General features: G+C 53.6%; 2 protein-coding genes across 2 annotated transcripts in view; both read left to right on the top strand.

The window, feature by feature from the left end:
* Positions 1-1,919, top strand: part of LOC143793594 (gastrula zinc finger protein XlCGF66.1-like) — a 34,913-nt gene extending 32,994 nt beyond the window's left edge. Inside the window, exon 4 of the mRNA XM_077280662.1 lies at positions 1,863-1,919. Coding sequence (XP_077136777.1) covers positions 1,863-1,919 — 57 coding nt within the window. The remainder of the gene's footprint in view (positions 1-1,862) is intronic.
* The window catches only part of LOC143801430 (uncharacterized), a 977,383-nt gene that overhangs the window by 327,300 nt on the left and 622,687 nt on the right, over positions 1-27,396 (top strand). The gene's annotated exons all lie outside the window — the stretch shown is intronic.

The following is a 27,396-nucleotide window of genomic DNA, read 5'->3' as shown; positions in this document are numbered from 1 at the left end:
TTGGCTATCAGGGCCTGCTTGATAGCCTCATAGTCACCATATCGTTCTTGAGGGAGGTCAGCAAACGCCTCCAGAGCTTTGCCTCTCAGCCCTGGGGTCAGGTATAGTGCCCATTATTCCGTAGGCAGCTGGTACTGTCTACAGTCTTTCTCAAAGGCCTGCAGAAAAGTGTCCAAGTCCCCATCCTTTTCCATCACAGGAAAGTGCTCAGGCCGGGGTTTAGGGGTCTGAGCGCTGTTGGGCTCGCCGCTGGACTGGGACGACCCCTGCGCTTGGAGTCGGGCTTACTGCAGCTGGTACTTCAGCTCCACTTGCCGCTCGGCTCGGGCCTCCTGCCGGTACTGCTGGATCAGCTGCAGACATCCCTCATGGTTGTCAGCGGGGAGTTGTTCCAAGGCCGCCAGCAGATTGGGTCCAATCCGCCCTTCAATGGTTGGACTTCTGCTGCAGCACCATGTTCGCTTGTGCTGGCTTCTGCGGCCACTGGGCTCTGAGTGGTCTAGAGCGGCTTCCCATTGCAGCAGATTCGCGACCAGTTGGGCTTTGTTTTTGCCTGCAAAGTCAATGTGCTGTAAACTGCATAAGGCAATAAGGGTGTCTCTGGTCTGCTGCTCATAAAAGGTTTTGTCCCAGCACAACCATGGTTGCCAAATAAAACACTAAGGACTAATAAACACTGAGTTCGTACTCCAAACTTATTTGCGCAGAGTCCTCGCAAGAACTTTGCAGGTTTTAGTGAAAGGAATGATTGCTCAAACCAGATCACTAATGCTCTATGATCCCACCGTGCTGCCACCAATATGTCACGGATCGCACCGTGACTGTCACCAAAATGTCACGAATTGGGCTTATCTTAGTTATCCCTCCACTGCTACAATGTGATAAAAACACAAACAAGGCTATTGACCTATCAATTTACCGCAGGGGCTTATTTTAGTTATCCCACTGCTGCTACAATATCACAAACTGCAGGAATTTATGTATATCCCGCTTTCCAGTTCCGGTTTGGAACTTGCAGCACTCTGTCGCCCCCCTTACCCTCAGGTCAGTCTAGGTACTGCACCTGGGGTAAATAGTCGCAGAAAGGCTGCCTGCTATGTACTGGCTATTGGGCACGCTGCAGCGAGGGCGATATAACTACTCCCACTCAGGCAGGAACAATAATTAGACTAAATGTAAGAAAAAACTACGCACACTATGGCGCTCACCACGAAAGGGAGGGGGGCAAGAGTTGGTGACAGGAGGATTGGGCAATGGAATGAACACCCCTAGCTGCTAGGACCACACAGGATCTGTGCCTATCCTGGGAAGGAAATGTATATGCTATAGTGTCACAATACGGACAAGGTGGACCGCGCTCAGGGGTGCGGGCTGCGTGGTAATGGGCAGCAGGAAGCTGCTATTTATATCCGATGAGTTGTACCTGAGTTACCACTATACACGCTGTAAATGATATTAGAATAATGTCATAGATGTGTATGCCTGTGTCGGCTGTACAGAAAGGTGCTTACCTAGCTGCGCTTGTTGTAACTCTCCAGCGTCCTAAGTGTGCCCCGAACTGGCGTCCGCTAAGTGGTCAAGTGCAGCGTCCGTGGGGAGTGGAAGAGCGGGGGAATATAGACGAGGACTCTGCAGTTAACGCGGCACCTGGGAGCCCCGGCCGAAGGCGTCCCTGGTAACCGCGAGGAGAAAAGATGGCCGCTAGCGCCGGCTCGCTGGCGCCTAAGAAGTGACGTCACTAAGGTACGGAGCGGCGTTGGAGCCAAAAAAGGTGGCGACTAACCAACGCGTTTCGAAGGTGCTCGGCCTTCTTCATCAGGGTTACCGTATGTCGATACCTCTTCTCCCTTTATATGCTACAGATGGGGTATCACCCCGCCCTCAGCCCGCCTCCACATAAGATTACTTCGGACAAGTAGTATGTGTTATTTGGATGTTGCATTGGGCAAGGCTCTGCGCCCAAATTATGTATGTTTAATGTTATTATGTCTGGGGTATGGCTGGTGTGGGTCCATAAAACATTTACGATCACATAGATAAGTGGTTGCTAGTTAAAAATAAATACTTTATTAAGAATACTTTATTAAAAATACATAGTTAAAAACGAATAATATGTGTTGCAAGAGCATTACGCTCAGACAATTATAAAAACTGGCGGCTAAAAGAAAAACGCCTTACTTGAGATAAAAAATAAATATATTAAATATGTAAAACCTACTAAAAGGAGGGTATTTATTTTGGCTGTGCAAGGACAACTGCTACAATTTCAATGTATATCCCGTGTATATTAGTCAGTGCATTCATGTGCTTACCCCCGTCCATCCCCAAAATAGGGATATACATTGAAATTTAGGGGTCACCACTTCGTCCCATTCTTATAATAGGGACGTACTTGAATTAGGGGGCATGAATCGAAGTTGAAGTGCGTGCAGGGACTGGTATCAACCCAGTAATGGGCTAGTATATCCGTAGGTACTGGGATAGGGCTACACCCCTGTAGCAGTTGTCCTTGCACAGCCAAAATAAATACCCTCCTTTTAGTAGGTTTTACATATTTAATATATTTATTTTTTATCTCAAGTAAGGCGTTTTTCTTTTAGCCGCCAGTTTTTATAATTGTCTGAGCGTAATGCTCTTGCAACACATATTACCGTATTTTTCGGACTACAAGACGCACTTTTTTCCCCAAAAATGTAAGGGGAAAATGGGGGTGCGTCTTGTAGTCGGAATATACTTACAAATTATGCGGCAGCAGCAGCGGCGGCGGTCCCGATGCAGCCATGCTGGTGCAGCTGTGGATGTGCTGCGGGCAGGGACTGTGCTGCAGGCAGGGGCTGTGCTGTGGGGCTATGCTGTGGGGCTGTGGCAGCGGCTCTCTAGGCTCAGTGGGGGCTCCGACGGCATTTCTTCAAAGCCCGGAGGCCCCCCGCTCATCCGACATGTTGCAGTGGCCTCCGAGAACATAGGCGCCAGGAAAATGGCCGCCGGGCCGGCGCACTCTCAGATTCAAATCTCGTCAACGAGATCTCATCTCCCGAGATCTCGGGGCGAGATCTCGGCAACAAGATCTGAATCTGAGCATGCGCCGGCCCGGCAGCCATTTTCCTGGCGCCTATGTTCTCGGAGGCCACCGTAACATGCCGGAAGAGCGGGGGGCCTCCGGGCTTTGAAGAAATGCCGTCGGAGCCCCCACTGAGCCTAGAGAGCCGCTGCCACAGCCCCACAGCACAGCCCCTGCCTGCAGCACAGTCCCTGCCTGCAGCACAGCCACAGCTGCACCAGCATGGCTGCATCGGGACCGCCGCCGCTGCTGCTGCCGCATAATTTGTAAGTATATGCCGTCGGAGCCCCCACTGAGCCCAGAGAGCCGCTGCCACAGCCCCGCAGCACAGCATGTGCCCCAGAGCCCAGCCACTGCTGGCAGCACAGCCTGTGCCCCAGAGCCCAGCCTGTGCCCCCAGAGCCCAGCCTGTGCCCCCAGAGCCCAGCCTGTGCTCCCAGAGCCCAGCCTGTGCCCCCAGAGCCCAGCCTGTGCCCCCAGAGCCCAGCCTGTGCCCCCAGAGCCCAGCCACTGCCGTCAGCACAGCCTGTGCCCCAGAGCCCAGCCACTGCCGGCAGGACAGCCTGTGCCCCAGAGCCCAGCCTGTGCCCCCAGAGCCCAGCCTGTGCCCCCAGAGCCCAGCCTGTGCCCCCAGAGCCCAGCCTGTGCCCCCAGAGCCCAGCCACTGCCGGCAGCACAGCCTGTGCCCCAGAGCCCAGCCACTGCCGGCAGCACAGCCTGTGCCCCAGAGCCCAGCCTGTGCCCCCAGAGCCCAGCCTGTGCCCCCAGAGCCCAGCCTGTGCCCCCAGAGCCCAGCCACTGCCTGCAGCACAGCTTGTGCCCCAGAGCCCAGCCTGTGGCCCGCAGCACAGCCTGTGACCCAGAGCCCAGCCACTGCCGGCAGCACAGCCTGTGCCCCAGAGCCCAGCCTGTGCCCCCAGAGCCCAGCCTGTGCCCCCAGAGCCCAGCCTGTGCCCCCAGAGCCCAGCCTGTGCCCCCGAGTCCAGCCTGTGCCCCCAGAGCCCAGCCTGTGCCCCAGAGCCCAGCCTGTGCCCCCGAGTCCAGCCTGTGCCCCCAGAGCCCAGCCTGTGCTCCCAGAGCCCAGCCTGTGTCCCCAGAGCCCAGCCTGTGCCCCCAGAGCCCAGCCTGTGCCCCCAGAGCCCAGCCACTGCCGGCAGCACAGCCTGTGCCCCAGAGCCCAGCCACTGCCGGCAGCACAGCCTGTGCCCCAGAGCCCAGCCTGTGCCCCCAGAGCCCAGCCTGTGCCCCCAGAGCCCAGCCTGTGCCCCAGAGCCCAGCCACTGCCTGCAGCACAGCTTGTGCCCCAGAGCCCAGCCTGTGGCCCGCAGCACAGCCTGTGACCCAGAGCCCAGCCACTGCCGGCAGCACAGCCTGTGCCCCAGAGCCCAGCCTGTGCCCCAGAGCCCAGCCTGTGCCCCAGAGCCCAGCCACTGCCCGCAGCACAGCTTGTGCCCCAGAGCCCAGCCTGTGCCCCGGAGCCCAGCCCCTGCCCCGGACACAGAGCCTCCACCCCTGCCCAAGCACAGAGCACCAGCCTGGGATGGGATTTCCTGGAGGCCAACGCACCAGCCTGGACCACCGAAAGGCCCCTGTGACCACTTCTCCACCTGTGGCGAGCCCTTCACTGGTAAGCTGAATTCGGACTGTAAGACGTACCCCCATTTGAAACATTTATTTTTTTCCTTATTTTTATTATGAAAATTTGGGGTGCGTCTTATCGTCCGGTGCGTCTTATAGTCCGAAAAATACGGTATTCGTTTTTAACTATGTATTTTTAATAAAGTATTCTTAATAAAGTATTTATTTTTAACTAGCAACCACTTATCTATGTGATCGTAAATGTTTTATGGACCCACACCAGCCATACCCCAGACATAATAACATTAAACATACATAATTTGGGCGCAGAGCCTTGCCCAATGCAACATCCAAATAACACATACTACTTGTCCGAGGTAATCTTATGTGGAGGCGGGCTGAGGGCGGGGTGTGTAGTGTCCACACTTTGTAAGTAATCCACACTAGTAAATCTTCATTATCTTTATTTCTCTTTAGCACGTTGCATAAGCTTGTCTCTGCATGCATGACAAAGTGAAAAGTAAAGTTCTCCCCCTCCTCTCTGTAACTACCCACAATTCTCTACATCTCATCTTTCTTAAAGAGACAAGGTACAAGATTTAATTAATGCATATTACAACATCCCCCTTTTTTTTTTTTTTTAAACGAATAAAACTAAAATAAAATAACATGAACTAATGATGCAACAAGAAAAATGTCCAAGAAAACGTATGTCCATTTTGCCCTGTTAAAGAAAAGAAGTCACGCTTCTTCAATAAGTCTGGATGGAGCCCTTCTCTCTCTTGATGGATAACGTCTGGGCTCAGCGATGGTGTCCATTAATGAAGAACTTGTTGCCTCCTGGTGATTCTCTCCACTGTTGAGTGCCGAATCTTCCCCCAGAGAATGTCCATTGTCATTATTTTGAGGAATAATTTTGAAATGTGAAGAGTTTCGAGTTATGGAGTGTCCATCCCTCTCAGCCGTGACCATGCTGCCTTTCTTGTCAATAACGTTATATTTTGCGGGACAATATGCAGCTGAAGTCTTGTTGGTTGGTCTCTGACGCACCACAACGACGTCACCTCTTTTGATAGCATTTGGCTGTGCCCTTCGCCTTCTGTCTGCATAGTGTTTCATGGTTTGTTTGTTGGAAGAGTCTGCTAAGCGCACAGAGGAGTCACTTGGTACAGGACGACTGACTATGTCAGGGATTCGTATATGCAGAGTTCTGCCAAACATTAGATGCGCTGGAGCAGCATTGGTAGTAGAATGTGGCGTATTGCGGTAATTGCGCATGAATTTTTACAATGACTGTTTCAGTGGGGTGTGCTCCAGGCTAGCTGCCTTGATTCGTTTCCCCATGGTGCGCATGAAGCGTTCGACTATTCCATTTGCTTGCGGCCAGCACGGTGTGATTTTTCTGTGACTGAACCCCAAGTATTCAGCAAATTGTGTGAACACGTGTCCATTGAATGGAGGTCCATTGTCCGTTTTGACCACTCTTGGAATGCCATATGCTGAAAATATGTTATCCAGTTCTGGTATCACACTAGTAGCAGATGTTGAAGAGATAAAAGAAATGACAGGGTATCTGGAATATTCGTCAATTGTTACTAGAATGTATTGGCCATTTGGTAACGGTCCATATATATCGACTGCCACCTCCTCCCAGACAGCAGTGGGTAGAGGTGACATTTGTAAAGGCTCCAGCTGTGATGATGGAGTGATAACTTGGCAGGTGGAACAGTGTTTAACTTTCTCTTCCACCAATTGATCCATGTTTGGGAACCACACTTTTTCTCTGAGTAATTTCTTTGTGCCAACAATTCCCAGATGACCTTCATGCGCTATCTGTATTACTAAGCTGCGCAGAGTCTTAGGTACAACCAATTTGGTACCTCGAAGGATGAGGCATTCCTCAGTGGCAAATAGTTCATACCGTACACTTGAGAATAGTTTTAATTCTGTCAGATCAATCTCAGGATCGGGAAATTTTTCTCTTTGAATTTCATGCCACCTTCGATTTCGGATGATTTGTATTAAAGCACGTAGTGTCTTGTCACTTGATGTGGCGTTCACAAAGTGATCAATGGAAAGATTTTGGTACTGCATGGGCTGTAATGAAGCATATGTATTCTTCAATGGCGGAATGCTCAGGTAGATCATCAGTCATCGGATGTCTTGACAGATAGTCAGCGGGATTGCTGAATTTTCCAGGCTTGTGGACAATTTTGTAGTTGTAGTCCTGTAGACGTAGACCCCACCGTTCTATGCGTGCAGGCATTTTAGCTCTGGGATTTCCAAAGATCGTAAGGAGTGCTTGATGATCTGTGACAATAGTGAAGGGAGCTCCATACAGAAATAAGTGAAAATGTTCGCATCCCCAGACAACTGCCAAGCTTTCTTTTTCAGGTTGTGAATATTTCCGTTCCGTGCTTGTTAAGCTTTTACTTGCATAAGAAATAATCTGAAGATTTTGATTGTTATCTTTATATTGTGCTAAGATGGCACCCAGCCCCACGGGACTGGCGTCCACAATTAGCTCAGTTTGGAGAGCTGGATCAAAATAGGCCATTGTGGTTGTTGAGCAAAGTTCAGTTTTAATTGTTTCAAATGCATTTTGACAGTCTGGAGACCATTGAAAAACACAACTCTGTTTTGTAAGTTCCCTTAATGGACTGTTAATTGTTGAGAAGTTTGGAATGTATCTAGCACAATAACTGGCCATTCCAAGAAACGAGCGTACTTCACTGGCATCTTGTGGAATTGAGGCTGATTTAATGGATTCCACTTTCTTGGGATCAGGTTGTACCCCTTTTGCCGAAAAAATATGACCGTAAAACTCTAATGAATTTTTATCAAATTCACATTTTTCCTTGTTTAAGGTGAGTCCAGCAGAGAGGAGGCATTCAAAGACGGCATATAGAGCACGATTGTGTTCAGCTTGAGTTTTGCCAAACACCAGTATGTCATCACTGTAATTAAAGGCATTTGGAATGTTCTGAATAACGCCCCTTATTGCATCCTGAAAAATTTCCGCTGCAGAGCAGACCCCAAAAGTCAATCTTTTATATCTTCTGAGGCCCACATGTGTGGAAAATGTTGTCAAATATCTGGATTCTGGACTCAGCTCTAACTGGTGATAGCCCTTATTGAGATCGAGTTTTGAAAAGACGGTCGCTCCATTTAACACATGAATGATGTCATCAATTGTGGGTGAGATATGTCTTTCTCTCTGAATGGCAGTGTTGGGTAGGCGCATGTCAACACACAATCTCACCTGGTCAGGAGCCTTTGGTTTAGGAACTACCACCAGTGGTGAGACCCAGGGAGTGGGCCCAGTAACGGTTTCGATAACGTCCTCGTCCATGAGGAATTGGAGTTCTTTTTCTACTTTCCTTCTCAGGTGAAATGGAATGCGCCTATGTGACTGGGCCACTGGGCGAACACTATCGTCCACATGAAGATGTACTTGAGAGTCATTTAGTTTCCCCAAGCCACTAAATAGGGAGGGAAAATTATTCACCATGGTTTGTATATCCATGTCCGCAGGATCAGTTATGGTATGGATAATTTGGATGAGACCTAGCTTCAAGGCAGTGTGATAGCTGAGAAGACAGCCTCCTGATCCTTGTAACGCATGAAAGGTAGTTTTCTGCTTATTGTCTTTATAGCTCAGTTCAACATCAAACTGCCCTCTGGTAGTTAGAGGTATTTTAGATCCATATGGGAAGATTTTAGTATGTACTTGCTGCAAAACTGGCTTTGGCTTCAATTGCTCATAGGTAGTGCTGTCTATGATGTCCACTGACGCTCCCGTATCTATTGTAAACGTGATATTGGTGTCGCAGATTGGGAGTGTGATGCAGGGGGACTGTACAGAGCCAGTGGCAGAGGTGGTGAACACGTAGTTTTCTGCTCCAGATGCTTCTTCTGTATCTTGATTTACCATTTTTACATCTGCAGGCCGTGTCATAGGCAGAGAAGGCTTGTATTGTGCTGATCTGCAGACAGCTGCCAAATGGTTCCCTTTTCCACACTTATTGCATGTCTGTCCTATAGCTGGACATCTGTCCAGGCGGTGAGGGAACCCCTGTCCACATCTATAGCATTTCTTCTGTTTCGGGGTTTGCTTGTCTTGTGTATTTTTATGCACGAGATTATGTACCTGTGACTTTTCCCCATTCTCCATTGTAGTAGCCTGATGATCTGCTATTTCTGTAGCACGAGCTATTTTGAGTAACTCATGTAAAGAGAGATCTTGCTGCAGAGCTTTGCGCCTTATTTTGTTAGATGAGCAGGTGACGATTACCTGAGTTAGGATTTCATCATCTATATCTGTGAATGCACATCCATGTGCTAGCTCCCTCAGTCGTGTGACATAGGTGTCTATGGATTCTTCGGGAAGCTGCTTAGCAATTCTGAATTTGTATCTCTCATATCTGATGTTTTGTTTGGGATTGAAGTAATCAGTGAGAGCTTTGCTGCAATCGCTGTATGTATCTGTCTCAGATGCAGGTAATGTGCAGTAGATATCATAGACTCCTGTGCCTGCACAATGTAAAAGTAATGCTTTCTTTCTTTTCTCCTCTTTTATATCTATGGCTTCTAGAAAGTTCTCAAATCTGCTCAACCATTTTCTCCAGTTATGGGAGAGATTAGTGACATCAGTCATATCAAACTGTGGGAAACTGTGTAAGTATTCAGCCATGATGAAGTTTTTCAGTGGTGCAGCCGTGTGGATCAGTAAAATAGGGATTAGTACTCACTGCAGCAGAAGATTTTCATCCCATCCTCGTCGCCAGTTGTAGTGTCCACACTTTGCAAGTAATCCACACTAGTAAATCTTCATTATCTTTATTTCTCTTTAGCACGTTGCATAAGCTTGTCTCTGCATGCATGACAAAGTGAAAGTAACTTCTCCCCCTCCTCTCTGTAACTACCCACAATTCTCTACATCTCATCTTTCTTAAAGAGACAAGGTACAAGATTTAATTAATGCATATTACAACGTGATATCCCATCTGTAGCGTATAAAGGGAGAAGAGGTATCGACATACGGTAACCCTGATGAAGAAGGCCGAGCACCTTCGAAACGCGTTGGTTAGTCGCCACCTTTTTTGGCTCCAACGCCGCTCCGTACTTTAGTGACGTCACTTCTTAGGCACCAGCGAGCCGGCGCTAGCGGCCATATTTTCTCCTCGCGGTTACCAGGGACGCCTTCGGCCGGGGCTCCCAGGTACCGCGTTAGCTGCAGAGTCCTCATCTATATCCCCCCGCTCTTCCACTCCCCACGGACGCCGCACTTGACCACTTAGCGGACGCCAGTTCGGGGCACACTTAGGACGCTGGAGAGTTACAACAAGCGCAGCTAGGTAAGCACCTTTCTGTACAGCCGACACAGGCATACACATCTATGACATTATTTTAATATAATTTACAGCAGGTCTGTGTGTATAGTGGTAACTTAGGGGTACACTCAGGACGCTGGAGATTCACAACAAGCGCAGCTAGGTAAGCACCTTTCTGTATAGCCGACTCAGGCATACACATCTATGACATTATTCTAATATCATTTACAGCGTGTATATTGGTAACTCAGGTACAACTCATTGGATATAAATAGCAGCTTCCTGCTGCCCATTACCACCCAGCCCGCACCCCTGAGCGCGGTCCACCTTGTCCGTATTGTGACACTATAGCAGGAACAATAATTATCAACGCCGCCGTCGCTACAACGACATTGTCCTGCATTAGGAGGAATCCTGGGCCAATCGCACCAGCATATGGTCTCACAAGGGGTCTGAGGCTCTTATCTTGGTACCTAATGGCAGTCAGGCTACCTCTGGCGAGCACATGGAGGCGATATAACTACTCCCACTCAGGTAGGAACAATAATTATCAACGCCGCCGTCGCTACAACGACTCCCAAATGCACAGAACAAGTATGCTGCCACCAGCTCCGATTACACGGGTCTGAAGCCAACCCAAATCAGTAGCGCAATTCACTTCAGAACACTTAGGGTACATTTTAGAGCAGGAGAACGAAACTAGTAATTATACGTTTTACTCCATAAAAAGAATAGGCAGTGTTTATAAAAGGCATATAAAGATATTACAATATGAGACAAAGTATGTACAAAGCAATTATAAAATAAACATGGATTAAAGAAAGATAAACTCACATTTGCTTAGATCATTTCAGGCAAACCATGCTGGTAGGTGGAGCCCAAATGTCCCAGTGCATCAGGGAGGCTGACTGTATTGAAGTCCCAGGCAAGAATGAAGGCTGGGTCGAGTGCAGCAACCTATAACTGCAGGCTTGTGACATCACTAAAGGGGTTTGAGTTACCATTGACCTCCCCTCTCCTCAGATGTACAGTTTGTACCAACAATACTTGTAATTCTCATATCTTAGATTGAGAACATGTCAGAATCACAGCACACCCATCATTCCTCTTATTATAGTGCTTTGGAACAAAGCACTATACTGTTATTCCATCGTGGTAAACTTCTTATTATTATTATAGTGCTTTGGAACAAAGCACTATACTGTTATTCCATCGTGGTAAACTTCTTATTATGGTGCTTGAACCTCCTAGGTTCAAGCAACATATTGTAATCCGATTTCTTATATTTTATTATTATTATTATTATGGTGCTTGAACCTCCTAGGTTCAAGCAACATATTGTAATCCGATTTCTTATATTTATGGTGCTTGAACCTCCTAGGTTCAAGCAACATATTGTAATCCGATTTCTTATATTTTATTATTCTTCTTCTTCTCCGCGTTTTCCGCAATTAATGCGGCCCGAACCGCTCGGCGCAGAGACCCCGTTCAGGCGGCGTTTCGAAGGCCTCGGTGGGGACAGGTGTGCTATGACTTTTATAGTCGATCCGATATGTAGATTTTATTTAAATCGCATTTAAAAAAAAAAATTTCCCATAGGAAATAATGGCGAACTTTCCATTACCCCCAACTTGACCTTCCAAAGATGGCAGCTATGCAAATGTACGGTGTCCATTTTAGGACATGATCATTTATCAAAGTCAAACATCAGAATAAAGTGACTATGACACCCTCTCGTCCCGTGTGTGAAAAGTAAGTGCCCCCCCGGCCCCGTGTGTGAAAAGTAAGTGCCCTCCGGCCCCGTGTGTGAAAAGTAAGTGCCCCCCCCAGGCCCCGTGTGTGAAAAGTAAGTGCCCCCCCGGCCCCGTGTGTGAAAAGTAAGTGCCCCCCCGGCCCCGTGTGTGAAAAGTAAGTGCCCCCCCGGCCCCGTGTGTGAAAAGTAAGTGCCCCCCGGCCCCGTGTGTGAAAAGTAAGTGCCCCCCCCGGCCCCGTGTGTGAAAAGTAAGTGCCCCCCCGGCCCCGTGTGTGAAAAGTAAGTGCCCCCCCCGGCCCATGTGTGTAAAAAGTAAGTGCCCCCCGGCCCCGTGTGTGAAAAGTAAGTGCCCCCCGGCCCCGTGTGTGAAAAGTAAGTGCCCCCCCGGCCCCGTGTGTGAAAAGTAAGTGCCCCCCCGGCCCCGTGTGTGAAAAGTAAGTGCCCCCCGGCCCCGTGTGTGAAAAGTAAGTGCCCCCCGGCCCCGTGTGTGAAAAGTAAGTGCCCCCCGGCCCCGTGTGTGAAAAGTAAGTGCCCCCCGGCCCCGTGTGTGAAAAGTAAGTGCCCCCCGGCCCCGTGTGTGAAAAGTAAGTGCCCCCCCGGCCCCGTGTGTGAAAAGTGCTGCTGTAAAGCTGGCAGCGCTGTTCAAGCACCATGTATTTCAAAGCACTATACTGTTATTCCACCGTGGTAAACTTCTTCTTATTATTATTATTATTCAGTCCGCACGTAATGCGGCCCGAACCGCTAAACTCACAGACTCCAGTGAGGTGTCATTTCGAAGCCAGCGCTCCTGAGAGGTGTGCTAAGTATTTTTCGTGTCGATCGGATTTGTAGTTTTGGCGCAATTTGCGTTTGAAAAAAGTGTCTCAATGCATTTCAATAGGGAAATTTTCCAATACGTTTATAATGGGCCTGATTTCTGAGGCAATTTCTAAAAATAACTGCCACCTGGCTGATTAGCTCATTGATATGCGCAGTCAGACACAGTTACTATGCCAACGCCTATAAACTCTACCAGCCCACCAGGTCACAAGTTTTGTCAGATAATATCAGCTCTTAAAGTGACAGTACAGCACAATTACAAAGCACTATCTGTAGTCTTATCATTATTGCCCCGCTCACCAAATCGGACCCAGCGCACCAAATCGGACCAGAGTGCCCCCGCTTGCCAAATCGGACCCAGAGTGGCGCCGCCCGCCAAATCGGACCCAGAGTGGCGCCGCCCGCCAAATCGGACCCAGAGTGGCGCCGCCCGCCAAATCGGACCCAGAGTGGCGCCGCCCGCCAAATCGGACCCAGAGTGGCGCCGCCCGCCAAATCGGACCCAGAGTTGCGCCGCCCGCCAAATCGGACCCAGAGAGGCGCCGCCCGCCAAATCGGACCCAGAGTGGCGCCGCCCGCCAAATCGGACCCAGAGTGGCGCCGCCCGCCAAATCGGACCCAGAGTGAGCCGGGCCACCAAATCGGACCCAGAGTGACCCGGGCCGCCAAATCGGACCCAGAGTGACCCGGGCCGCCAAATCGGACCCAGAGTGGCGCCGCCCACCAAATCGGACCCAGAGTGGCGCCGCCCGCCAAATCGGACCCAGAGTGGCGCCGCCCGCCAAATCGGACCCAGAGTGGCGCCGCCCGCCAAATCGGACCCAGAGTGGCGCCGCCCGCCAAATCGGACCCAGAGTGACCCGGCCCGCCAAATCGGACCCAGAGTGACCCGGCCCGCCAAATCGGACCCAGAGTGACCCGGCCCGCCAAATCGGACCCAGAGTGACCCGGCCCGCCAAATCGGACCCAGAGTGACCCGGCCCGCCAAATCGGACCCAGAGTGACCCGGCCCGTCAAATCGGACCCAGAGTGACCCGGCCCGCCAAATCGGACCCAGAGTGGCGCCGCCCGCCAAATCGGACCCAGAGTGGCGCCGCCCGCCAAGTCGGACCCAGAGTGGCGCCGCCCGCCAAGTCGGACCCAGAGTGGCGCCGCCCGCCAAGTCGGACCCAGAGTGGCGCCGCCCGCCAAGTCGGACCCAGAGTGGCGCCGCCCGCCAAGTCGGACCCAGAGTGGCGCCGCCCGTCAAATCGGACCCAGAGTGGCGCCGCCCGTCAAATCGGACCCAGAGTGACCCGGGCCACCAAATCGGACCCAGAGTGACCCGGGCCACCAAATCGGACCCAGAGTGACCCGGGCCACCAAATCGGACCCAGAGTGACCCGGGCCACCAAATCGGACCCAGAGTGACCCGGGCCACCAAATCGGACCCAGAGTGACCCGGCCCACCAAATCGGACCCAGAGTGACCCGGGCCACCAAATCGGACCCAGAGTGACCCGGCCCACCAAATCGGACCCAGAGTGACCCGGCCCACCAAATCGGACCCAGAGTGACCCGGGCCACCAAATCGGGCCCAGAGTGACCCGGGCCACCAAATCGGGCCCAGAGTGACCCGGGCCACCAAATCGGGCCCAGAGTGACCCGGGCCACCAAATCGGGCCCAGAGTGACCCGGGTTGACCAAATCGGGCCCAGAGTGACCCGGGCCACCAAATCGGGCCCAGAGTGACCCGGGCCACCAAATCGGACCCAGAGTGACCCGGCCCACCAAATCGGACCCAGAGTGACCCGGCCCACCAAATCGGACCCAGAGTGACCCGGCCCACCAAGCCTCAACCCTGAGGGGCTACAACTACCAAACCAGCGCCTGAGGGGCACCCAAGTGTGAAAGTCTTGCAGGGGCAGCCCGGGCACCATTCCAAAGCACTATCTGTAGTTCCTTCAGGAAATACCCATCTAGTTATAATTATTGCCTCGCTCACCAAATCGGACCCAGAGTGGCGCCGCCCGCCAAATCGGACCCAGAGTGACGCCACCCGCCAAATCGGACCCAGAGTGGCGCCGCCCGCCAAATCGGACCCAGAGTGGCGCCGCCCGCCAAATCGGACCCAGAGTGACGCCACCCGCCAAATCGGACCCAGAGTGGCGCCGCCCGCCAAATCGGACCCAGAGTGGCGCCGCCCGCCAAATCGGACCCAGAGTGGCGCCGCCCGCCAAATCGGACCCAGAGTGGCGCCGCCCGCCAAATCGGACCCAGAGTGGCGCCGCCCGCCAAATCGGACCCAGAGTGGCGCCGCCCGCCAAATCGGACCCAGAGTGGCGCCGAACGCCAAATCGGACCCAGAGTGGTGCCGAACGCCAAATCGGACCCAGAGTGGCGCCGCCCGCCAAATCGGACCCAGAGTGGCGCCGCCCGCCAAATCGGACCCAGAGTGGCGCCGCCCGCCAAATCGGACCCAAGAGTGGCTACGGCCCGCCAAATCGGACCCGGAGTGGCGCCGCCTGCCAAATCGGACCCGGAGTGGTGCCGCCCGCCAAATCGGACCCGGAGTGGCGCCGCCCACCAAATCGGACCCGGAGTGGCGCCGCCCACCAAATCGGACCCGGAGTGGCGCCGCCCGCCAAATCGGACCCGGAGTGGCGCCGCCCGCCAAATTGGACCCAGAGTGACCCCGACCACCAAATTGGACCCAGAGTGACCCCGACCACCAAATTGGACCCAGAGTGACCCGACCACCAAATCGGACCCAGAGTGGCCTCAACCCTGAGGGGCTACAACTACCAAACCAGCGCCTGAGGGGCACCCAAGTGTGAAAGTCTTGCAGGGGCAGCCCGGGCACCATTCCAAAGCACTATCTGTAGTTCCTTCAGGAAATACCCATCTAGTTATTATTATTCAGTCCGCACGTAATGCGGCCCGAACCGCTTCACTCACAGACTCCAGTGAGGTGTCATTTCGAAGCCAGCGTCCCCAAGAGGTGTGCTAAGTATTTTTCGTGTCGATCGGATTTGTAGTCTTGGCGCAATTTGCGTTTGAAAATGTTTTTTCCCCTCATTGTAATGCATTTCAATAGGGAAATTTTCCCATAGGTTATAATGGCCGGGTTTCTGAGGCAATTTGAATTGTACCTGCCACTTGCCACCTGGCTGATTAGCTCATTGATATGCGCAGTCAGGCCCAGTTACTATGCCAACGCCTGCGAACTGTACATGACCACACCAGCACAGTTTTGCCAGATAATATCAGCTCTTAAAGTGATAGCACAGCACAATTTCAAAGCACTATCTGTAGTCTTATTATAATTTTTGCCCCGCTCACCAAATCGGACCCAGAGTGGCGCCGCCCGCCAAATCGGACCCAGAGTGGCGCCGCCCGCCAAATCGGACCCAGAGCGGCGCCGCCTGCCAAATCGGACCCAGAGTGGCGCCGCCCGCCAAATCGGACCCAGAGTGGCGCCGCCCGCCAAATCGGACCCAGAGTGGCGCCGAACTCCAAATCGGACCGAGTGGCGCCGCCCGCCAAATCGGACCCAGAGTGGCGCCGCCCGCCAAATCGGACCCAGAGTGGCGGCGCCCGCCAAATCAGACCCAGAGTGGCGCCGCCCGCCAAATCGGACCCGGAGTGGCGCCGCCCGCCAAATCGGACCCGGAGTGGCGCCGCCCGCCAAATCGGACCCGGAGTGGCGCCGCCCGCCAAATCGGACCCGGAGTGGCGCCGCCCGCCAAATCGGACCCGGAGTGGCGCCGCCCGCCAGAGTGGCGCCGCCCGCCAAATCGGACCCGGAGTGGCGCCGCCCGCCAAATCGGACCCGGAGTGGCGCCGCCCGCCAAATCGGACCCAGAGTGGCGTCGCCCGCCAAATCGGACCCAGAGTGGCGCCGCCCGCCAAATCGGACCCAGAGTGGCGCCGCCCGCCAAATCGGACCCAGAGTGGCTACAACTACCAAAACAGCGCCTGAGGGGCACCCAAGTGTGAAAGTCTTGCTGGGGCAACCCGGGCACCATTCCAAAGCACTATCTGTAGTTCCTTCAGGAAATACTCATCTAGTTATTATTATTAGGCTTTTTTCCGCAATTAATGCGGCTCATACCGCTGCACTCACAGACTCCAGTGAGGCGTCATTTCGAAGCCAGCGTCCACGAGAGGTGTGCTAAGTATTTTTCGTGTCGATCGGATTTGTAGTTTTGGCGCAATTTGCATTTGAAAATTGTTTTCCCCTCATTGGAAAGCATTGTCTCAATGCGTTTCAATAGGGAAATTTTCTCATAGGTTATAATGGCCTGGTTTCTGAGGCAATTTCTAAAAATAACTGCAAACTGCCACCTAGCTGATTAGCTCATTGATATGCGCAGTCAGATCCAGTTACTATGCCAACGCCTACGAGCCCACTAGAAAACAGGTTTTGTCAGTCAGATAATATCAGCTCCTCTCTGTTATCAGCCATTCCCCTGTCCTGCTGTCAGTCTATTCTCTCTGTTATCAGCCATTCCCCGTCCTGCTGTCAGTCTATTCTCTCTGTTATCAGCCATTCCCCCATCCTGCTGTCAGTCTATTTCTCTGTTATCAGCCATTCCCTTATCCTGCTCTCAGTCTATTCTCTGTTATCAGCCATTCCCTTATCCTGCTGTCAGTCAGAGTGACCCGGCCCACCAAATTGGACCCAGAGTGACCCGGCCCACCAAATCGGACCCAGAGTGACCCGGGCCACCAAATCGGACCCAGAGTGACCCGGGCCACCAAATCAGACCCAGAGTGACCCGGGCCACCAAATCGGACCCAGAGTGACCCGGGCCACCAAATCGGGCCCAGAGTGACCCAGGCCACCAAATCGGACCCAGAGTGACCCGGCCCACCAAATCGGACCCAGAGTGACCCGGCCCACCAAATCGGACCCAGAGTGACCCGGCCCACCAAATCGGACCCAGAGTGACCTGCCCACCAAATCGGACCCAGAGTTACCCGGGCCACCAAATCGGACCCAGAGTGACCCGGCCCACCAAATCGGACCCAGAGTGACCCGGCCCACCAAATCGGACCCAGAGTGACCCGGCCCACCAAATCGGACCCAGAGTGACCTGGCCCACCAAATCGGACCCAGAGTGACCCGGCCCACCAAATCGGACCCAGAGTGGCCTCAACCCTGAGGGGCTACAACTACCAAACCAGCGCCTGAGGGGCACCCAAGTGTGAAAGTCTTGCAGGGGCAGCCCGGGCACCATTCCAAAGCACTATCTGTAGTTCCTTCAGGAGCTCTTTTTTATTAATAAAGTACAAAAACACATACAAAACAACATCAAATAAATAAACATAAAACAGGGAACTAAACTGAAATTAACTTGAAAAACCAGCCTTAAAAAATGTCCATAAAACTAATGTCCATAAATTAAACTTGCGTCCTTAAAAACTTATTCAGCTTCAAAGGACCCCCAGCAGGAACCTACCTATGTATACTTTAACTATAAAAGAAAAAGAAATAGAAAACATACATTTTAACCCACTCATCTACATTCACACCTCCCCCATTCATACATAAAGTCATTCATACAAAGTCTGGCCCATACTGCCCAAAAGAAAAGATGGCCTCACTGGCCGCAAAACACAACTTAACCCTAATATATACAAAAACACTTAACCCTAATATATACAAAAACACTTTTTTTCTCCCTCCACCCGCACTTCAACAATAGGTCCATGTTAGGTCCATATTAGGTCCATATTAGTTCCATATTAGTCCATGCCCTTTCCAAACACCACCAGAGGTCCATGCAAGTTCATGCCCTTATAACTCAAACACATTTTTTTTTTTTTCCAAATTTTAATTTTTTATTTTTTTTTATAATTTTTTTTTCCTATGCCCCTACACAACCCTATACACCCCCCACCCAACCTAAACTACACCCCCCCCACATCATACTAACTATTGCACACAAAAAAAAAACAACCAGAAAAATTACACACATGGTATCAAACTAAACAGCAACCTTTTACTTTACAGAACATAACTTGCATAGTATACTCATATCACGAAACAAAACAATAACTGAATCCTGTAAGGCCCAAGTTCAGCACCTGCAAGCCCAATATCCATAATTTTTCACCAGAAACAAAACAAAAAGCTAATTGTGCCACACACCAGCCCGCCACCAGGAAAAAGGAGTCTGGAGAGGCCCTGACCCTAACACCAACACAAACATCCTGTCCCTACTCAACTAAGACTGTCCCTCAAAAGGCTGACCCTAACTATCCCTACCTGCCCCTACCTATCCCTACTCTACCTAACTTAACAATGCTAACTATCTACCTATCCCTAATACTGTCCCTCCCTGTCCCTATCTGTCCCTAAATAACTGTCCCTCAACACCCCACACCACCTTATCTTTCCCTATCCCAATCACACAGTCTGTCCCTAGAGTAAAAAGAGAGACCCCTCCAAAGTGAAGAGGCCCTCTTCATACCCGGCCTCCCAAATCCTAGGAAGATTTTTCCTAATCACTCAAACCAAGCTTTCCCTCAGGTACGTATTAAAAGGAGAGACCCCTCCAAAGCCAAGAGGCCCTCCTCGCACCCAGCCTCCCGAACTCCAAAGAGCGCACCTTACCCAGGTCACCCAAGATGTTACTAACCACCTCATCCCGGGGGAGGGTTTTATGCTGCATTGAAACTAGGCACCGTGCATTCCAGGTGTAGAACCTAACAACTACACTAACTAGGAATAAAGTGCCCCGATCTCGGCCACCAAGGGATCTGAATGCCCCATAAGCCCACTCCGGATAGGAAAGGGATGCCAGCCTAGGCCAGCCTATAGAAGCACCCACCCGGTTATAGACCCCTGCATTAAAGGGACACTGAAGGAGGAAGTGCTCCATGCTTTCCAGCATGTCGCCACACTCTTCACGGGGACAACCCCGATCATCAGAGTTCCTGTACTTCAGATTGTCCCTCACATACAGCCTCCCATGGAAGCAGCGCCAGGCCAAGTCCCAAAACTTCGAGGGGATCTGTGAAGAATTTAACAACCCGAGCCCCCCCTCCAGATCCCGGCCTGGGCAATCTCTGAGCACCAGGGGCTTCTGGAAATGGGTCAACAGGACCCTACTGTCAAGGGATTTCCTCGACATGGTCCTGATTTCCCACATTCCCAGACCCCACCGGCGGATCACCTTCAGAGCCGGGGTAGCATAAGCCGGGAGATGTCGATGAGGTGTGCGCAGGTCCTTCACCTGCCCTCCTGTCTCCCATTCCTGGAAGAAAGGCCGAAACCATCCCCTGCAGGAGAATACCCACGGAGGAGCCCTCTCTGTCCAGAGGTTGGCAATGTTGGTCTTAAGAAAGGTGTTCACTAAGAACACCACTGGGTTGACCATACCCAACCCACCTAGTCTCCTCGTGCGGTACGTGACCTCCCTCTTGATTAGGTTAAGCCTGTTCCCCCATAACAGTTGGAAGAACAGGCTATAGACCCGCGTCCAGAGAGATTCCGGCAAGATGCAGACACTGCCCAAGTAAATTAACAAAGGAAGCAAATAACCCTTGGCCAAGCTGACCCTTTCCCTCAGGGTTAAAGACCAACCCTTCCACTGGTCCACCTTCTGGGCGGCAATCTTGAGCCTGCCTTCCCAATTTTGTTGGGGATAGTCCCCTGGGCCAAAATTGATGCCTAAGATCTTAGCGGAGGACTGGGGCCCTGGAAGGGTGTCCGGGAGATCAAAACTTGGATCTCCCCCTCCCAGCCAGAGACTCTCGCACTTTTCCCGGTTGATCATGGACCCGGAAGCCTCCGAGTAGCGCACGACCTCAGACATGACCCAATCCGCCTCCTCTCTCGAGGATACAAAAAGGGACACGTCGTCGGCGTACGCTACCACCCTCAGAGTGGCCCCCGGCTCCGCCCGGTCCATCCCGACTCCCACCAACGGTCCACGATCTACCCTCCTTAAGAAGGGATCGATCGCGAACACGTATAAAAGTGGGCTCAGAGGACAGCCCTGACGGACCCCGGAGCTCACATCAAAAGGGTGACCAACCCAACCGTTCACGAGCGGGAAAGTCTCAGCCCCCTCATACAAGGTCTTTAACCAATCGACAAACCTCCCCGGCAGACCATACCTCAGAAGGACAGACCAGAGGTACTCATGATCCACCCGGTCAAAAGCCTTTGCCTGGTCTAAGGACAGCAAGTACCCCTTCCAGCGACCCGCAATGCCCTGCTCCACTGCCTCTCGGACACCGAGCACAGCACTAAAAGTACTGCGGCCTGGAACAGAGCAGTGCTGAGCCCCGGAAAGGAGCCGGGGTGCAAACTTCACCAGCCGATTAAACAACACCTTTGCCAGAATCTTTCGGTCCGTATCGAGAAGCGCTATGGGACGCCAATTCTCGATACGGGACGGGTCCTTACCCTTTGACAAGATAATCAGAGCTGACTTCCTCATTGAACTGGGAAGAGCACCCGAGGAGAGGCACTCATTAAACACCTCAGTCAAGAGGGGGACCAAGGAGTCCCTAAAAGTCTTGTAGAACTCGGATGTTAAGCCATCCGGACCTGGCGATTTTTTGGGCCGGAGCCCATCAATGGCCAGTCTCACTTCCTCTTCCCTGATTACCTCGGCCAAAACATGAAGAGAGGGGTCATCTCCTGGCTCAGGAACAGTTTCAGCCAGGAAAGCCGACATCCCATCTCGATCCAGATCCCTCTTCCTCAAGAGGCGTGAGTAAAAGGACCTGACCACCTCCAGGATCCCTGATTTGGATCTGTTCAGGGAACCCGTACTGTCGATCAGTCCTGTCACCACCTTACAATTCACTGACATCTTACAGTTTCTGTAAGGGTCGGGCGAGCGGTACTTCCCGAAGTCCCTCTCAAAAACCAAAGATGCGTGCCTATCATACTGACACCCCTTGAGCAAAGATTTCACTCTGGAGATTTCCTCTCGGTCACCTCCAGTCGAGACGAGCTGCTCGAGTTTCCTCCTCAGGTCCTGATACAAGCGATGCCTGTTCAGGCTTCTGAGGCTCGAGAGCTGACGGAAGAACCCCGCCACCCTTTTCTTGAAGATCTCCCACCACTCAGACTTAGTACTACAGAGATCCAAAAGCGGTACCTGGCTCTGAAGAAAAGCCTCAAAGGATTGTCTCACCTCCGCCTCTTCCAGAAGGGATGAATTCAGCTTCCACAGCCCTCTTCCCATCCGGGGGGTCTCTGTAACATTCAGAGAAAAGAAAATTAAACAGTGATCGGAGAACTCCACCTCAACGGCGGACACTGCGGAAAAGATGGCGTCCTCCTTCAAAAAAAACCTGTCTATCCTAGACCTACTGCTACCCCTATGAAAGGTGAAACCCCCGTGACCTGGGGTGTGCCGAATGTGGACATCCACCAGGCGAGCTTCACTAGCTAAACTATTTAGGGCTATGCTATCATAAGCCAGTCGGCCTCCGGGACCTCCCCTATCACGGGATCTCGTAATGGTGTTGAAATCCCCACCAAAGACCACCTGCCGGCTCGTAAAAAGAAAGGGCTTGATCTTCATGAAGAGACATTTACGGTCCCACTTAGATTGTGGGCCATAGATGTTTATGAGCCGAAGCTCCTGTCCCCTCATGAAGACGTCTAAGACCAGGCACCTCCCCATTTCTATCTCAATAACCCGTCGGCATTCCACCTCAGCGGTCTTAAAAAGGACCGCCACCCCGCTATACGGCTCGGCCGCAAGAGACCAGTATGAGGGCCCACACCTCCACTCCTTTTTTGCCTTGTGGATGACCCCCATGTCCGTTAGTCTGGTCTCCTGCAAAAACAAAATTTCAGCCTCAATTCGGGTGAAAAAATCAAAGGCCGCAAATCTAGCCGCATCAGACTTTATGCTGGCGACATTAAGCGACGCCAGAGTCAACGGGGTGAGTTCAGCCATCATGGGTGATTGAGTTAGACAGCCTTCTTCTTCCCCACCCCATCCTCTTTACTTTTCCCCCCCGAAGAAGGGACTAGATCGGACCTATTCTTCCTCTTTAAAGAGGATGAGGTATCCATTTTATCTTTGGTATCCTCGCCTCTGGGTTTCGGGTCAGTCCCCCCCCCAGAGGAAACAACGTCCTCCGGAGGACAGACTGCGCCGCCCCCCAAAAGCCCCCCAGGTGCCGCCCCCGGCCCCTCACCCTCGACCTCCGGCTCAGCAGAGTCCTCGAGGGCTTGGAACCGGTTGGAGAGGGCAATCAGAGGGGAGCCGGCGAGCCCTTCCGTTGGCACATCTACGGTCAGGGGAGGGGGCGAAGGACCAGAAGGCTTAGCAACCTTCCTTTTCTTCTTCCCCCCTTTTTTGGTACGATGTCTTTCACCCTGCTTTACTGTCGGCTGATCCGTGACCTCCTCATCCACACTTTCATACTGGGAGGAGTTGTCGGAGTCAGCCCTGTTGTCCTCCCTCTCCATCCTCCTGATCTCCTCGCACACCTCCGCCTCCCCCGGGGCCTCAGTGACAACAGCCGATGCCTCAGAGGGGGGCGCAGACATTACCCCAGTTGCCTGAGGCTCTCCCTGCCCCCCTCCCCCGCGGCGCCTTTCCTGCCTCCTTTGGTAGGCAGGATTCCGGGCTCTGTCTCTCCTCACTGACCCCTCAGCCCCTCCCCCGCTGCCACCACCTACCACGGCAGAGGTCGAACCGCCAGAGGTTTCCCCCTCACGGCCTCCCCCCACCCGGCCAGCAGCAGAATTGGAGAAAGAGCGAGGGCAGCGGCTGTACGGGTGACCCAGATCACCACACAGGTTACACCGAATATCCTTACAGGATGCAGCGAGATGGCCTACCCCGCCACACAAGGCACATTTCTGCACCTTGCAGCTTGCGCTGAAGTGGCGGGGATCACCACACCTGTGACAGACCTTCGGCTGCCCCTGGTAGAAGATCAGGATCCGGTCCCTTCCAATGAACGCCGAGGAAGGGATGTGGGTGACAGTACCCCCTGAGACCTTCAACTTCATCATGAAGGTCCAGCCCCCTGACCAAATGCCAAATTCGTCCAGATTTTTTTTAGGGACGTCCGTGACTTCCCCATAGCGGGAAAGCCACGTCAGGATGTCAACACCAGAGAGTGACTCGTTACATGTTACAACGGTCACCCTCTTCACGCCATTTTGGCGAGATACCGCTTGTACAGCGAAATCTCGCCAGCCGGGCTCCCCCTTCACCAGCTCGTAATTTGACCAGAAGAGCTCAAGCCCCTCTGGCCGCACAAAACTGATGTCAAAGAAGAAGGTGGCCGCAGGATGAATCAGGGCAAAGATGTCAACTACCCCAAAGCCCATCTTCAGGAGGAGCTCCACCACCCTACTCCTGGGTGGGCAAGCTTCACTGCCCCTCCAGCGAAGACGGACTACATTCCTCCTCGCCACCCCCTGCCCGGCTGTCGGGAGGGACCATACGGTTTCCCCCTCCCTTCTATCTTGGAAGGCGGCCAGGCCATGTCTCTCCAGCCAGAAAGACAGGTCCACCTCTCTTCCCTCTACCAGGATCGACCGCTCTCCGTTTTTTAGGGCTTCCAGAAAACGGCGCTGCAAAACGCCGTCCCCGGAACCCAGAGGCGAGGAGACCCCCCGATCCCCCCGTGAACCCCCTGGAGCCCCAGCCACCACCCTCGCAAAAGAAAGGGGGAGGGGAGCGACTGGGGGGGCAGATGGACCAGCCTCCCCCCCACCCCCCGCACCGCCTACATCCATACCATCATCCGCACCGCCATCCATACCACCATCCGCACCACCAACATCCGCACCGCCATCCACACCATTCACACCTGCAACATTTGCGACATCACTCATACCCTCCCCCACATCCCCAACACGCAACACACCATCTATACCGTCATTCATATCCACATTCGCCACGGCCACATTCACCCCGGTATCATTTTTATTATTAACAATAAGATGTTTTTTTTTTTCCCCTAACCTTCCTTCCACCTGCTGGGGGCTCCTGCTGCACACTTCCTGGTGCAGTACTCACTTTCCCCAGGGGTGCCGCTGCCCCTTTAAGGCCCGCAGAGCAGAGCTCAACCGTCACTCTGCCCTGCCTGGGCTCAGGAGCAGCAGCAGCTCCCGAGCCCTCTGCGGCAGCCATTTTTTTTACTTTATTTCTTGGAGCAGGGCCGGACTCTGCCACCGGACTCTGCTCCATACCGGGATCACAGTTAGTTCTTGGATCTTCAGGCACCGGAGCCCCCGCACCACCAGATGACGGTAAGTGGGCAGGGGACCCCGGCACCCCCTTGCCAGCTTGTACCACAGGTTTAGTATTGCCGTTTACAGTTTTACCCTGAGTGGGCGGAGCCACTCGCGGCCGACCCGCCGAGGCCACGCCCCCTCCACTGGACACAGCACCAGTGGGCGGGGCCGCAGCCGCACAGGCCACGCCCCCTCCACCGCCCGCGATCACAGCGGGGGGTCCCGCGACCACCGAGGCTGTGCCCCCCCCCCGCCGGCCGCAACCACAGCGGCGGGTGGGACAGCAGCCGAGGAGGGCACCCCCCCCCGCATGCCACAACCACAGCGGGCCGGGCAACACTCGGGGAGGCCACGCCCCCCTCACAGGGCACAGGCATGGAGGGGACAACTGGGGCCGCAGCTGGGGAAGCCACGCCCCCCGACGCCACCCGCACCGGAGACCCCAGGGTTCGCCCAGGGCCCCCCACGGTACTGACGCCAAGGGGCATAGCCCCCGCACCAGCCGCCACCACCGCTGACCCCCTCAGCACAGGCCACTCCCCCTCGGCGTCCAGTGGCGGCGGGGGGGTCCCCGGCACAGACCCATCACTGGCTCCATGCACGGGGGTCCCCGACCTGGCCACGGACACCGCCAGGGGAGCGACAAGCACTTTGCACTGTGCCTTTAACTTAGACGCGCCCTTTCCTGGTCTCCGGGTCCCCGAAAAAGATCCAGCCTTTTGAGCGGATCCGCATGTGGGGGGCCCGGACACCCCAGCTCTCGCCGCCGGAGATGCGGCCCCGGCTGCCTGCACACCAGGTGCTGGGCCAGCCCCCCCTGCCACAGGGGACTTGGTCCCAGCACCTCCACCACAAACACTACCACCGGCTCCGCCGGCACCGCACTCCATATCACTGCCCGAATCAGAACTACCACCACCAGGCATGGCATTCCGATCCGGGCAGACTTTCCTCTCCCCGCTCCCTCGCTGCGGACCCACAACAGGGCCCGAGCCGGGGTGGGTAGCGGGTTCCGTACAACGGGACAGGGGAGCCCCGGGAAGGGGGACGTAGACATATTTATCTACCACGGATACTTTCGCCTTCTTACGTTTTTTCCCCCTCCCGGTTGCCCCATCCTCGCAGACCTCGTCCCCAAACAACAGCTCGCCAAACCGTGCTGGGGACTCGATCTGCCGCACTTGCTGCAGGATGAGGCAGCCCCCCTGACTGCTGGTACCACCACCATCCTCCCCCTCGCTCCCGCTTTCCTCCGAGTTACTGGAGTCTGGCGGGAGGGCCACTTGCTCAGGGGCTATCCCGCTATACGATACCTGGGTGCTGTTACTCCCCAGGCCTTCAGGTGGGTATGGCGCAGATGGACCGCCATCTTCCTCCTCCTCCTCTTCCTCCACCTGGTAGGGGTCTCCTGACCCCTCAGAAGACCCACCGGTCATGGCCCTAAACCGGTCGTCGTTCCTCAACTTCTCTTCGAAGGGGCCGCTTCCCGCCAGGATCTGTGCCCTCCGGTCTTCTAGGGACATTATGGACCCCTTCAGCCTCTCCACCGTGGCGGAGACCTCAGCTCTTCTTGAGGCAGGGAGCCGGCACTTTGCAGTTGCCCTGGCTCCCTTCAACTCCTCCCGGAGTAGCCTCAGCTTCTTGGCGGCCTCCCCGTATTCGTAGAGGTGCGCGTGTATCCGGGAGCCGTAGTTGGTGATCAGCTCCCCTGCCACCTTAGAGCCCCATATCAGGGGGCCCACCGCTGCACCTCTACTGGCCGCCTCTCCTCCAGGAGGAGGAACCGCCACGGCCTCGGCATTAGGGGCCCCGGTCTTCTGGGGCCTGCAGCCCCCCGAGCTCTTACTGTTTTTTCCCATGCTCCTGGGACTGGCTAGATGACCCACGGGGCTTCCTGATGATATGCAGGCCTCCCACCCCCAGCCGGCTTGCACCGGGGGGTGGGAGCCAGGGGCTCAGCCCCGAAGCTCAGTCCCAGGAACAGTCTCTGCTTCCTGGGAAGGGGCAGGCAAAGAGTCCCAGATGAAAAAATCTCCCTTCCCAGGAGCTCCTTCCACACAGCAGCAGCCAACACCCAGACCCAGAGTGACTCCGCCTACCCGAACCGCTTCACTCACAGATTCCAGCGAGGTGTCATTTCGAAGCCAGCATCCCCAAGAGGTGTGCTAAGTATTTTTCGTGTCGATCGGATTTGTAGTTTTGGCGCAATTTGCGTTTGAAAATGTTTTTTCCCCTCATTGTAATGCATTTCAATAGGGAAATTTTCCCATAGGTTATAATGGCCGGGTTTCTGAGGCAATTTGAAATGTACCTGCCACCTGCCACCTGGCTGATTAGCTCATTGATATGCGCAGTCAGGCCCAGTTACTATGCCAACGCCTGCGAACTGTACATGACCACACCAGCACAGTTTTGCCAGATAATATCAGCTCTTAAAGTGATAGCACAGCACAATTTCAAAGCACTATCTGTAGTGTTATTATAATTATTGCCCCGCTCACCAAATCGGACCCAGAGTGGCGCCGCCCACAAAATCGGACCCAGAGTGGTGCCGAACGCCAAATCGGACCCAGAGTGGCGCCGCCCACCAAATCGGACCCAGAGTGGCGCCGCCCGCCAAATCGGACCCAGAG

Source organism: Ranitomeya variabilis, chromosome 1, assembly GCF_051348905.1.
Source record: "Ranitomeya variabilis isolate aRanVar5 chromosome 1, aRanVar5.hap1, whole genome shotgun sequence".
Classification (NCBI taxonomy): domain Eukaryota; kingdom Metazoa; phylum Chordata; class Amphibia; order Anura; family Dendrobatidae; genus Ranitomeya; species Ranitomeya variabilis.
The sequence above is the reverse complement of the archived record's forward strand: the minus strand, read 5'-3'. Positions and strand labels throughout refer to the sequence as shown.